The following is a 14,923-nucleotide window of genomic DNA, read 5'->3' on the forward strand; positions in this document are numbered from 1 at the left end:
GTCCGGATCACACGAGACCACAAGGGGAGAAATAAAACAGCCTTTGCCGTGGAAAATGTTCAGGGCACACGAAGGCGCCGCTTGTGAATTATTCAGACTTCAACGAAAGGCCCTGTCGCTTTCTCTTTCGACATAATCTATTCTCCTACCTCGCTCCAGAGAATGAAGAATAAAATAAAAAACCGAGGTGGAATAAAAACATTCCAACAACTGCAGAAGGAAGACTACGACTCTGAAGAGTTAGGGCTCAGAAGTGTGTGTTCGCGGAGATTGCCGCTGCTCGTTATTAATGTAACTTTTACCACTGCTCAGGATGAATCGGACCAGATCCTTGTGCCCGAGGTTCGCCGCGTGATGCAACACCGTCCAGCCGGCCGAGTCCGTCGTCAGCATGGCCTCGCCGCTCTTGTAGGCGTCGAGGAACTGTAGTGCAGACAGGAGGGAGACGCTGGCACCGACGGACCAAGGACACGGCGAGGCGATGACTCGCGAGCTCGCAGGAGCTCCTGACGGTCCGGCTTAATAATAATTCGCTCACTCTCGATGAGAGAACGACTCACGAGGCACGAGGAGGAACCACAGACAGGCGGTATAGGCAACCCAGGGGGTGAACCGACGCCAACAATTGCCCAAGCTCTGCAGTCCTCTACGTATGAAGATGTGTTTGGCCAATTAATGAGTATTTACATGTGGGAGAAAACCAGAACGCCCGGAGAAAATCCACGCGTGCAAGCGGCGGCAACACTCTCTCCCACACAGATGGAACAGAGAGAGGCCACATTTGCAATATTGCGTTCTTCTGGCGAGCCAGGCACGCAGGGGAAGGGAGTCTCACAACATCTGTGCGATCCAACAACCCTTGCCTCCAGTGCTTCGTGCGGACAAGCTACATGCGTCGCGTCAGTCGAACATAAAGGTGACGGCGTACCTTTTCATAGTCTCCTATCCTCGCGGCGGACATGATATCTGCACCGTGGTGGCGGGGGGAGAAGTGTGCGAAAGGTGGAAATAAATTACATTGAGGACAAAAAACACGCAGTTTTACGAAACGGATTATGAAACATCATGTTCGAAGGCAAATGTGTATGTTTCCAAACGAGAGTCTTACCCGAGTCTTCAGAAGAGAATGTAATCCTAGAACCAAAGAGTAACAAAAAAACAATGAGTTCACAAGATGAAGCAGCAGGTATCTTTCTGATGGTCAATTAGGAATTTTCACAACGCAAACGCAATATTCAATTTTAAACGATTTCAACTCTGCACTGCGAAAATCTATCATGAAATCGGTGTAGCCTACATCTGCTGCGCCATGCTGATAGATAAGTAACCTATCTGTATACATAATCAATGCAAAATCCAAAACAAATGTAAAAAAAAAAGCATCAAGAGGGCATCACGTAAACATGGACAACCGGCACAAACGCCACACAAAGCCAGCAGCAACAGGAACAACAACCACAAATGACTCTGTAGTAATTTTTTTTCTATTGGGGTGGGGGGGGGGCGTTCAGGGGTGGATTGACATAAAAACAGTAAGATTGGCACAATGGATGACACCAAAAAGCCTTGAAGTGAAACTCAAAAATCAAGCTGAAAGCGTGGGCTTTTAAAGCCCAATTTTTTCGTGCGTTTCCCAGGAGACGTAGAGTGCTATTAATCTGGCGTCCAAAAACGGGCGAGAGCCTCGAAGCGCGTGCACTTTAAGCCACGCTCGCGCGCTCGTGATCCCGACGCGAATCTGCATGTGTAAAGGGGGCCAACGGTTGGCCTCCCTCGCGCTCCGCCTCCCCCCGCCCGCTCGCACTCCCCGCCTCGACCTCCATTCAACTCGGAGACAGTTAATGAAGCTTGAGCCGCTGGAAAAGGGGCCCGCGCTTGTTTAGGCGTGCTTGTTGCATCGTCTGGCGCCGCGTGGCCCCGATTCGGCGGCCACTCTTCGCACATTTCCAGGAAAGCGCGACGATTAACAGAGTGCCGATACCGATTTGCGACAAACTCGGGCGCACGCGCCTCAGTTTTTAATATTCAGGCGCGCGCGCGTGGGCAGGTTAACTGCGCGGGAGAAACATCTCAATCGGTTGTGGGGGTGATTGTGCGGAACCCTCAAAAGTCAACCTGAGGACAATGCCCCCTCATTTTCTGCCGGCTCGGATTCCGTGACATTTATAAGTTAATTATTTCAATACAACTTGCAGTGACACCTTCCAAATTGCATTTCAAATTAAAAGCTTTTTGGGAGAGAAAAAGGTAAAAACCCCGATTTCCATACATTCAATTCACGAAACGTAATTACAGTGTTAAGTTATTTGGGAGAAACGACCAAATTATTACCACTGCAATTACTGCAAAGGCCGCAATTAGCTACAATGATATTTACTCTCGGCCCCCACATTTCACGATTCATTATAAGCGCTTCAACCCATGGCTTGACGGAACCTGAGTCCTAGCCCTGGAAATTTCACGGAGCGAAAACCAGATGTGTAACCCGATCGCAACGCGCTGCGCTGCGCACGATTCTTCGTACGCACGTACTCGATTTACAAAAGAATTATGGCTCAGACCAGGGCGTCTGTCTGTCTCTCGACAGATTTAACTCTTTAATTCGAACCTTCCAAATCTGCTCAACTCAGTCAAAACTGAACGTAGCAAAATACTCTCTTGCCAGGAAATTTTGGCAAAAGAAATCACGAACCCACCCCTCCCACCCCCGACCTACCCCACTCCCGCCAACCTCTCGTTCCCCACCCCCAAAAAATACAGAGCACTCAGTATCAACCGAGAAAAAAGCAGCTGCTGCACCAAAGGGGTCATGAGGATTCAAAAAAATATATATTTCGAGTTTGGAGGTTTCTCAGCTCATGCGCAGCCTGAGACAATCTCACTTACATGACTCTGCGGGGACTCTTTTAATTTTATTCCCTTCCAGATAATTCCACATGGGTCGACCAAGTGGCGAGAATTTATCAAGTGTCGGAGGATTACTTGCAGATACTGCCTCTCTGTATGATGGATGTGCGTGCTGTACAAGTTGGGCCAGGAACAGAGGACCACAGACACTTAGTAACATCGCACTTTGTTTTGAATAGACTTTTTGGATTGCGTTTTTTTTGTCATACATTCATTGCCAAATGTGATTTGGAAGGTTAAGGAAACATAACTCTTAATTTGGCTACGGAATAAAACATTCCAAGTGACCTATCTGTGTGCAGCAGAGGCAGACGGCGTGTCTATGAGTTTTTTTCCCCAGCTTTATGTTTTTTTTATAGAATGCCCTTACCCCTGGACTAAAGGATTTAAGATGTTATACCAAATCACGAATTTATAAAAATGCATATTTTTTCACGACTTTATTCGTGGAAGTCTTGCAGAGGAGCGAGCGCAGATTCCCACGCATCTGAGAACGGCTGCGTTAAAATATTTTCAAAGAGCCTCTTCTGAAAAACCCTTCAAGTGACCTTTTTAAAATCTTTACACAACAGGGGGCACATTTTCCCACACACACGCCACTATGAGATTGTCACTTAATGTTCACGGCGAGATTGTATTTTTTTAAGCTGATGGTTTTGTTGTGGAGTAATTGACCAGATTGAGACCATCAACTCGGTATCCCTGAGAACCCAGTTTAAGGGTGCCAAGATGGCGAGATGTTAACTACCTTGCCTGGTATACAGGAGGTCGTGGGTTTCATCCAATTATACAATGCCTGTATATTTGGAGTTTGCATGTTCTCCCCGTGGTCGCGTGGATTTTTCTCGGGGGACGGGCGGCGGGGCAAGGGTGGCATGAGAAAGGACAGCTTTCTCGTGCCAAGGGGCGATGGCACTCCCTCCGGCTACTTTTCCTCGTCGATTAATGACTAAAAAGTGCAATCGACCACGTATTTCTTCGTGGTCGATTCCTCGAGCCTCTTGTGAAGAAAGGCGTTCGCCCCCTCCCTCCCCCCACCAAGTCCTGACTCCCGAAGGCAGGAAACCCCCCTCCCGGCCGCCATGCCCGTCGTGACACGGCCGACGACGCCGGTGGTGACACTGCGCCGGCACACACGCACGGGAACAGGCCACGGGGACCCCTTAGTCCCCCGTCACTCCACGTGTAATCCGATTAGTCGAGCGATCGAACCCAAAATAATATTAACGACAATCGGGTCGAGCAATCGATAACTTACAATGAACGGGGACTGCCTGGCTCTAACGCCATCGGCCGCCCTGCACAGAGCAGAGACTCCACATGGGCAGGGTGCCCACGTGCGAAAGGGTAGGAGGTGCGCGCTCTGCGATCCCTTGCTCGTGCCACCGCTGGTCGGAAGGGCCTCCGCGAGAGCGAGCTCGAGAGAATCCCTCTGGAGGGCATTTGGCCAACGTGGAAGCCGGTCGTTGACGGACCGCAGTCGCGTCCTTTCGGAGCGTGCCGGGTGGACGGAGAGGAAACCGTCCCACTGTTTCAGGCGCCGCGCGGCGGAGATCGGAATGAACCAGCGACTTCTGGATTGCAAATCCGGCGCGCTAACCATTACACCACAGTGAGCATTGGTGACTGCACTGTACTGATGAGTCCTAGTAAGGACAAAAACAGTCTACGGTTGTCCATCGCTGTATCGCTGCTGCTGACGGTCACATTTGCTAAAAATTTGTTTTTTATGGGAACCTAAGAGGACCACGGTGGAGTTCTTCAGAGCCTGTCTGTGGTTGTTTCAAAAGGCACAAAGGCCGAGCGATGTTTGTACATGTTTCTGTGTGTTGTTTGAAACATTACACCGGCAGCAGCACACGTGCGGGAGGTGTTGAAATGTAGCAAAGTGCTCCTCCTTCCCCACCTACCCCCATCTATCTCCAACTACCCCCCACCTACCCACCACCTACGCCCCCCCCACCTCTCCACCTACCCCCCCTGTCCATTGCGCCCTCCCCCCCAAACCCCACCCCACCACTTTGGCCCCCCTCCACCGAGACTCCCCAGCCCAGTGGTAAAACAAACTGGTAACTGATTGGAAAGCTGACCTGGGTTACGGGTCGCAGGTGCCCTGTAATGCAATTTACTTACATGCAGTGGGATTCCTTTTCCAGTTGTGTTAGCTTAATTAACTTTGAGTCTGTGTAAGCCGAGGACAGTCAATGGCCAACGCATTACCAACAACGCACATTAAAATGGGGCAGCACGAGCTTCTAATGATGCAAGTGGAGCTAATTATGTTTTCCTTTAACATGAATAACTAACAAACAAAAAGTTTTAGTTAAACGAAGAACGTATTGCCGCGATGCTGTTGTGTAAACCTTGGCAAACTACAAACTCTGGGGAAATGATGATCTGTTGTTCCCAGTAATGTTTGTATAGAACTACAAAAATGTGCGTGCCACCACTGACTAATAAACGTAACCTCAACGTACATTTTAATACCGTGCAACGTTTTATGTTCATAGCAATTACAGCATTAACCCATCACGCATTGCATGATAAATAATTTACTCCGCTGAAATATGGACCAACGCCAACTTAAATCCTTTAAGACAGGACAAAGAAAAGGCATATCGGCGTTATTTATTTTCCTAACAGCAAGAAAACTATGACTGATAATTTATTCTGCTTAGGGGGACGATTAAACGCTTATTGTATTCAACGGCCACGCATTTTGGTGCGCGTTCCAGACCATAAGTCTCTTGGCTGAAGCTTTTTTGTCCGCACGCCAACAGCCGCCGGTGTATGACGCCAACGATCGGCGGGCACCAGCGATCCGTGTGGACGTATGGGAGAGGCTTTAAACAAAAAAAACGCAGCTTTTGCAGGACAAAAATTCCAATGCAGTTACGGAGCTTAAGGACGCCCGTAAAACTGTCACGGTGTAACAATACGCAGAAAGCCTGCCTCGGATAGCTCGGTAATAAACCAAAACTCCCGCGGAGAGCCAGAGACGGAGAGAGGGCGAGCGAGTGAGACGTTGCCAGGCCCAACTTGCGTTGCGCTACCGTGGGTGTCGTGGGTGTCTGGACACCGACGACATGTTTAGCTTTGGGGGTAAAAAAAAAAACTCCTGCCATTGCAGGGTCAGCGTTTTCCCTCCCCTCCTGCGAGGAGACGTGTAAAATGCTGATTATGCTGTTCACGGGGTAGAGTTAAACACAGGGTTTGTATGCAGGCAGAAAACTCGGTACCCGAGTGAGCAGCCGCTAGTCGTGTGGATTTTATATAGTTACGGCTTCATTTGATGCTGGAGCTGTTCAGGGCTGAGCTCCAGAAAAAAAATATGTCCGTGCCCGACCTCCTGTTGAGGATCCAGGAAGTTTTGGGACCCCCAGAAAATATTCCCAAACAAATTAAGCCCCGAATACAATTCTGGTGCGGTCGAACTACTCTTGTCCATGATGAGGTTAGGGGGTGCAACTTCTCCGACCTTGTTTGTAAATCTTAAACTAAGCATTGTTGAACTTATTTCGCACCACCATACGGAGCCAACCGTGCCAATCGGAGGAAGGACGACCAGCTAAACACAAAAAGCGATTATAAAGAAATGAGTTTTCAATCTAGACGATGATGTAAAAGTGCACAGCTCCAGTGGCTTCCTAACATCGGAAGGAAGAGCGTTCCAGACGGCCCCAGAAGTGCATCTGAAAGTGCGCGACGCGGTGACCAGCCCTTGTTCGATGGCCAGACAAAAACAACATTGGCGATACACAACATTGACAGCGGTCACCAACGTATGAAGAACTCCACAACTCTGGCTGTCGCCTGATGATGCCAGTTGTAATTACTGGCGAAACGTCACAGTACTCGAATTGTAAATGTTATGGGTTTACTCTCCAACACACCGGTGCACTGTACTAGTAACCAAATGGCATGTTTTATTTACATGACAAACCTTACTAATCGGCTATGTCTAGTGGTGGCGGGTTTAGCGACATTCATATTTACGCGATCTAACCCAAAAACCTCTATTATGGAAGAACTCATACTTCCCCGGCCTCTATTTAAGTGCGATAGCTTAAAATGACACCAGTTATATATTTTTTTCATTTGTAATTATAAAAAAAAATAACCACAGGACCCCATTCGCCGCTAGTGGGACAACGATCCACGTCCAGTGTAGCTGCACCCCCCCCCCACCCTCGTGCTCGTAACTTGGTGGGGGGAGGGGGGGCTCCCTCCGCATTCCCTGCAGCCGCAACGAATTGGCCTAATGCATTCAGGGTGCGTGTGTTCCATCACCCGTCCCATTCCTGGCATAATAAAGGTTGCAAATGATACTCCAGTGACGCTAAACAGTTTCGGTCCAAAGAACGTCCTCAGCAAAAAAAGAAAAATGAGCATCGTAGAATTTACTACGCTTGCTGAAACAAAAAAAATGGTAAGTGTTCCACAAACGAGACTTTAATGCGGTCTCTCAGTGGTTGGAGGTGGAATGCATTTCGGTTTCATTTCATGTAAAAGAAAGGCAGAAAATGTGTCAACTCTATAGATGAAGTTGATTCAGTGAGGCTGAATTTCATAAACAACATCTATGCCCAACTTACAAACAAGTAGCGTTTCATTGTTCGAAACATCAGCCAATGTTGATTATGACGATGTTTAGCCAATCATTCTGACATCTTTTTGAGTAGATTCAAAAAGGGATCATTTCGCGAAAAAGAGTCCCAGGGTAAAACATCAAACTCAAGCCAAATGGGGCTGGGGGAGTGGGGTGAGCCAGCTCTGAGTTTGCCCGAGGAGCTCCGATGGAGTGTGGCCACATTTAAACGGGGCAGAAAGTGCAATCTCAACTCGCGTACGGTGCACACTAGACATATATGTATATGCAAGGGCCAGGTCGGAGGCGCTTGCAGTGAAACACAAACTTAGCGCGGTCCTGCATCTGCACACTCGCTCGTTTCGAGAGAGGAAGAAAAAAAATCTCTCCCGACAACAAAGCTTCCTAATTTACACTTCCGTGGAAAAAGAAAAGCAGACAAAGAAACGGTGGGAACGTCTCGCCGGTTTGGAACTTTATGACATAGCGTCAGTTATACAAGTACCAGGAGCCAGACTTTAAAGTTTACCCTTCATTTAGCTGGGAAGCTTACACTCGAGGGAGTAATGGCACATCCATTCATTGATTATAATTATCGATTTTTTCAAGCTCACAATACCTGCATTCCAAATGCTTTCTAACAACTTGTGTTTAACAATTAGAATATATATATGTTGCTGTTGGGTAGTGTATCGTACTATGAACCTAGAGACCTGAGCTCACCACATCCCGACTGGACGACAGCAAATGGTCTCCTTCACGCTCATCCCAAATCCCTCATCTCTAAACTCACTCGTAAACGTTACCTCATCACTGCAATACTCACATCGTAGTTCCCACCGGCACTGAATCCAGTCCAAGAAACTTTCAAGATAGGACTAATCAGCATATTCAATTTCCTCCAAGCACCCGTCCCCTGCCTACCTCTCTCCCTCCTCATCTTGATCTACTTCCCTCCAAATACTCTCCTACTGCTCACCTCACTCTACTCACCTCCATGCACTCTCCGATCTCTCAATTCTCATCTCACTCCACTGCCCACCACACTCGCTCCAGCAACCAAGGCTTTCTGTAACATTTCCCAGCCCACTTTTGCTTAGTGGGAGGTCGCTCATTCTCCTCTGCTGCTTTCCCCCAGCCGTCCGTGCTGTCAATTCCCCACCCCTATTCAAGACCTGCCTTTTCCCCCCTCTGCCTTTGACTGAATGACTCTTTCTCCCGATAAAATGTCCACTGTTCTGCACAGCATGGCGAGATGCAGCTGCATTTCAACGGTCTATAAATCCAACCATAAACACTCCTAATAGAGCCGCCACAATGTAGGTGACAGCAGTCCACGTGGAACGTTCAGCATCTATAGCGCACGCTGTTAGGATAGGGTGCGACAGGAACTCCCTCATTTCACCCAGAATGCAGTTGGTCATGACATCCCATGACTGACTGCATTCAAGTGACCACACTGTTGATGAAATTAAAAAGTACGTAACCAGTCTCGACACATTTTTAACTTTTGAACTGAAGTACGTATTGGAAATAACTCGTGTTTTTTTTCTTCTTCTTTGTTAAATACATAATTAAGCGTGCTGTTCAAGTAACTCAATATCCCACTAAATATTTTTCTCAATTGAATAAATCGTGCTTCAAAAGGCCAAAAATAAAAGGCAACTGTTTAGCCATGTGGAACTTGCTTTCAATAATAAATCTGGATGGCAGCAGTAAATTATTAGAAGCACAATGAACAACTACCCTTCTCTGAACTCACAGTCATCCGTCAGTGCCAGTGAGCTGTGGAGACTCAGCATTTTTCCACGTACTCAAGCTGGGGGAATGTATTTACTGAATTTAAGCATCTGCAGCTCACCAAGGCATCACCACGTGGTCAGGCATATCCTGAAAACCGCAACGAAGATTCGCATATGGTGCATCCTCGAGAATCACGAACATCGCCCACAGGCATTTCAGAAGGATGTCTGTTAACTGCCATCCTACCCAGCTGGTTCAGCAGCACTGGATTCACCGATTCACAACCTCCCCGATACCACGAACGATCGCAACTCGTCGTCCCAATTCCAATTTAAGACGCCAATTTCTCTCTTAACACCACTCACGGCGGAAGCTCCTCCACTCGATAAGAGCCCCGGAAATCCCCTCGACAGGGATTTTGCATTGCTTACTCTCCTAAGCCAGCCGTCTCAGAAGTGGTGGGGGTTAACCACAACTTTTCACCCCACCACAAGCATCCTGCCTAACGACTAACTGCGGCGCATCCGTTTACGCAGCTGGGTAGACAGAGTTGTGGCAATGTAAGGATCTTTCCCCGCTGTTTCAATCCGCAGGTTACGATCAAGATATGATGCATGCACCGCAACCACAGGAATCAATACTAATCGACGAAGCAATAGCCCACGTTGCTCAAATGCGCTATGGGCACAAATATCATGAATAAAGTCGAAGCATAGTATTTTAATTGCCTCTCCGCTCTTTCTCTATCCCTGCTTTTGCCCACGGAAAATAATTGCCTGCTCTGTGTTTGAAACTCAAATTCGATGGCCACCAATGTGAATTTGTTATCCGTTTGAAATACCCCAAATTCACATGGCAACCGGTGCCAGCTTGACTTGTGTGCAGGACGGGTTGCACGACTGCAGGCCCCAGCAGGGCAGACTGATGCCTTCCAAAGCTCTCGTGTTGCACATATCAGGAGAGACTGCACTGCCAACAGATTGAGTCTACAAGCAGCTGTTTGACCTGATCAAGAAAACACACCTGCACCACAATTAATTTCACTCTTCATCTGCACGATCACGCAATTACAATCTATCGTTAACAGAGGAGAGCGGAGGTGAATGTTAATTTTTTTATTTGAAAAAAAGTATGCAGTGAACAATCTGGAAAAAGCTGATAACATATAGTCCAGGTTATTTTTGCTCTCCCAGCATGTTACAGCATTTCACATTTGTTGTTAAAAATACTGTATATATTCTTTCGATAATAAAGCATTCCCATCCACCACCGGAATAGCACGGAATAGAATTGTAAGCTAAAATTATAATGGCATGATTAAATAATGCAGCAATGCCACCTGCTCCAGCGGAGACAGATGGCCGCATCTGCAGTTGTGCCCCTTTTCTCAGCAGAACATTCCCCTCGAAAAAGTTGAAATGAAGCGCGCAGTGAAAAATGAATGAAGTCGGGTAATCGCTCGAAGTCTCGGGCCATCTGCCACGCCGGCGTCACGCCTTCCAAACGGAGCTCCTCTCTCCCCGCGGCTCAAGTGCGAGTGCAGACGTGACGAGGCAACAAAATCAAGCGGCGGACGTACGGACGGACGGAGCGGCCAAGGCCATCAATCCAGCTACCGTCACAGAGCATCGACGCTCGGAATCACTCCCCCTTGCCCGGCACGCCCGGCACGCCTGGCAACGCGAGGACGGGCCGGCCGGGCGGCCTCGGCCGTGCCACAACGAGCCGCAGTTCTTGGCCCTGAGCCGCCACCGGTCAATCTCGGATACCCGTCCACAGGCATCGATCTTGTCACCGGCTGGCGAGAGCTCCGGGGTGAGAGAGCGTTCCACGAGTAAATAATTCGTGGTGCGCCTAGCGCGTAGCGCTCGCGAGGCCGCTAGCTTCGCGGGAAAGCGCGCCGCTAGCGCATCGCGATGGTTGTCGCCAACGCGACGATGTTCAGCTTACGCGATGCCGCGCAGCAAAGTGTAAACAACGAAAACCATACTTACAGCTCCCTCGGCTGAGATGACACAAGTCTGTCAACACCGATGTATTGCTTAAGATGAAATTTGAAGTCGCATACCCAGGTGACTTTTGTAAAATAGTCACAACAGGGACAAACGGGCGGCGTGTCTGTGCACAATGTTACTTTCGCATTCCCAAAATCACCTGATACATTATCAACATCACGATCACCATTATCACCGATGCTCTATCCACTGCCGCCCCACACTGTCACCACCCCTCGCGGAATCGCAATGCCGCTATCCATCTCGTTCCTGTATGACTCTGGATCTAATCGCCTCATCACTGCAGTGGTCACTCTCTTGGGCGCGCATTACATCCTTCGGCTAACATTCTGTGACCAGACTCGCCCATGGTCCATTAAACCCACTTGCTTACCATGTCCCCAATTTCCACTTTCGACCCTATCCATATGATTCTCTTTCTATCTCCAAGTGTAATACAATACAGTAATAGTGTATATATATAGTCTATGCACTTGGCATAGAGATTGCTGTTATATAATTACGTACAAAAGTCCACATATGAGATCACCAACACACACACACTCGACCTCTCTTGTGAACACCACAACCACCCTGAGAAGCTTGAACAAGATCGGGTGGCACACCCCAACCCCTCGTCCCACCCGCCCCCCAACCGTCGGTGGTGAAAGCCACGCTTCTTTATTCGCATGGCAGAGAGTCCATCCAGATTTGACCAAACTTCACCGTAATGACGTTCACGTCGGCGACTGCCGAGCGAGCCGGCGACAGCCCCCCCCCAACCCACCCCGCCGGTGACCAATGTCAGCGGGCGGCGCGCGTGGCCACGCCGATTCCCGGTGGTTTTCAGCTCGGCCGCCGCTGTCCCCTACCCCACACCACCCCCCCTCAGCCTCAACTCTGCGGGGGGCAATTCTGAAAGGGGGCCACATCTGCCGTGCCGGGCGAACAAGAAGGGCGGCGCCGTGAAGTAAAAAAACGATCGCCCGCTCGCTCGCTCGCCCGCCTGCCCGCTCGCCCCCGGGGCGAAACACCACGATCGGTTCAACTGGGGGCGAAGTGGGTGGTCGGGTAAAGAAAAGAAAATAAAAATATGGAGGGTTAAGGGCAAGTTATCTTAAAGGCCAAATAAATGTGGAGATCGTTTCGTCTTCCCGGTTGTTACCTCCATTAAATTGTAGCCAATTTGTTCTCGACGGCAGGTAAGAAAAAGAAACCCAAGGAGCAACTGCAATGTCCAACCACGAGGAGATCCATTGTTGATGTCACCGAATCGACTCCACGACGGCGATGACGGGCTGAGCCAACCACTCCGGCAGTGATTTCGAAGAGACTAACCTCTCCGAATGCCCATTACAAAAACCACCCGCGGAAAGTTCCAGATCTCGTCGGATCTCAAAAGCTCAGCAGGTTTGAGTCTGGTTGTTCCCACCGCCTGTATACCTGTGGCAGCAAAAAGGAAGCTTACCAATGGGGAATACTGTGTGCGTGCGCGTGCGGGCGTGCGCGGCATTCCCAACGACCGTGCTGTGAGCGTGCGAGGTGACGTACAAGGGAGGCGTCTGAACGTGGGACGAGTTCTCCGGGAGGCACCTGGGCACCAACTGGTCACCAGCGGATGCAGCTCCCTCCAATCGGTCACCTGCATCATCCGCAGCAACTGCTCCCTCCGGCCTGCAGGTCAAGCAAATGGAACATCGTCATCCTCGTCGTCCTTGCAATTACGGATGAGGTCATCGGCAACCGCCCCCGCTGAACTAAGGCATCCCCACGCCTTTTGAGTCATGGGGGTTATTTGACCATACCTCACCGTGCAGGTCAGTTTGTTTTTGATATAGGCGGGGAGTGGGCGGAGCGTACGGGTGCAGTACAAGAATGTTTTTTTGGTGCACTACCCATTGCTGTCTCCAGTGCAGGCCCGTAGCAGCCCGGTTTCATCCGACGTAGTAGCCAAGCACCCTAGAACAATCCAGGCTCGAACCCGCTTAGCTCCCGAGACAATAAAATGGGAAAATTAATTGCCGATATGTGGGAAGTGGACAGCGGTCTCCCTAGGGAGAGACTGAGGCCATCTCTGGGAATGTGTCAAATGTTCACGACTGGCCCTGGACCGCCGCTGCCAATGGAGATGAGTGGAGCCTTCCGAGCTCGTACGGACCTTGACTTTTATAGCAACAACAAAGGCTCTAATTGGAACGTGAACGTTAATTGCATATTGTGAGTACTCCAAGCGCACCAATAAATACGTCCAAACGATGACATTAACAAGAACCGGAATGAACGCACCATGCGCCGTGAAGCTTAAACGCATCCCGTTCACAACAATCGGAGCGCGTGTACGTTTCTAAGGACAATCGACGCGTCTGTACGTTAATAATCACAATCGACATGTGTACGTTTCTAATGACAATCGACGCGTCTGTACGTTAATAATCACAATCGACATGTGTACGTTTCTCATGACAATCGGCACGCGTGTACGTTTATAAATTGGAAGCAACAGCGTGGCACACCACACTCCGCCTTGGGCAAAACGCTAAAAACCAGAACGATCCGCTGTTTACCATTGGCCCACTTGCAGAGCTCATTTACGTTTATTTATACAATACACGTACACTAGCCTTCGTCCATAATGCCTTGAGGAGCCCATTACAGCACGTGCTAATTGAACCAAAGTGCTTGTTTAAGTCTAATAGCGCTGTGCTGGGAGAAGAGAAGGCAAGGGGGGGTGGGGGGGTAAATAAAAGTCCTCACGGACCACGGCTAATTGTCATGGAAATACGGGCAGGAGAAGAGGTAAACTTTAGAAAAAGCACGTGCACAGTTTGTTGACTCAGCTTAACGGGGGAGAGTGGCCTCGGTTGTTTTCGCTGGAAAGCCCAGGGCCGAAGCCAATTTAAATTTGAGCACGGGGCGGCGGGCGATTGACGGATGGACGGACGGGGTCAAGCAAACACTCGCTGTTGACAGGCACGTGCAGGTTTGGTCAGACTGGACTGGACTCACGGACGGACGGGCTGACTTATGAACTGACCGACGGATGGACGGATTGACCGATGAACTGAATTTACTGACGCATGCACGGACAGGACTGAGCGACGGACACACAGACTGGACAGACAGACTGGACATACTGATGGACACACGAATGGGCTGATTCACCGCTGAACACACAGACAGACTGACCCACGGACCGATATACTGATCGATTGATGGACAAACGAGCAGGCTGACTGATTTACCGATGAACGGTCAGATAGACAACACTGACGGAGAGACTGACTGATGGACACACGAATGGGCTGACGTACTGCTGCAAAGACAGTCAGACTGACTGACGGTCAGACAGGCTGATGGACACACGAATGGGCTGATTCACCGCTGAACAGACAGACTGACCCACGGACCGATAGACTGATCGATTGACGGACAAACGAACAGGCTGACTGATTTACCAATGAACGGTCAGATAGACACACTGACGGACAGATTGACTGATGGACACACGAATGGGCTGACGTACTGCTGCAAAGACAGTCAGACTGACTGACGGTCAGATAGGCTGATGGACTGACGACCGACCGACGGTCCGATGGACGGAGCGGACATCTGGCAAAGGCGCCGCCGACCGAAAGGAAAGGGGTTGTCTAACGAAAGCAGCAGCTGGTGCGCGTTTGTGTCCCGTCCACGT

At 49.5% G+C, this 14,923-nt stretch overlaps 1 protein-coding gene across 8 annotated transcripts in view; it reads right to left on the reverse strand.

Annotated features, from left to right (window-relative positions):
* LOC144933913 (diacylglycerol kinase zeta-like) overlaps positions 1-14,923 on the reverse strand; it is a 236,031-nt gene that overhangs the window by 11,693 nt on the left and 209,415 nt on the right. For all 8 annotated transcript variants that reach the window (XM_078859216.1, XM_078859221.1, XM_078859215.1 and 5 more), the window contains 4 exons: positions 12,784-12,906; positions 1,109-1,134; positions 929-966; positions 303-423 (listed from right to left, as the gene is read on the reverse strand). In XM_078859216.1, the coding sequence (XP_078715342.1) occupies positions 303-423; positions 929-966; positions 1,109-1,134; positions 12,784-12,906 (308 nt within the window). The remainder of the gene's footprint in view (positions 1-302; positions 424-928; positions 967-1,108; positions 1,135-12,783; positions 12,907-14,923) is intronic.

This window comes from Lampetra fluviatilis, chromosome 8 (assembly GCF_964198595.1).
Source record: "Lampetra fluviatilis chromosome 8, kcLamFluv1.1, whole genome shotgun sequence".
NCBI classification, from domain to species: Eukaryota; Metazoa; Chordata; class Hyperoartia; order Petromyzontiformes; family Petromyzontidae; genus Lampetra; species Lampetra fluviatilis.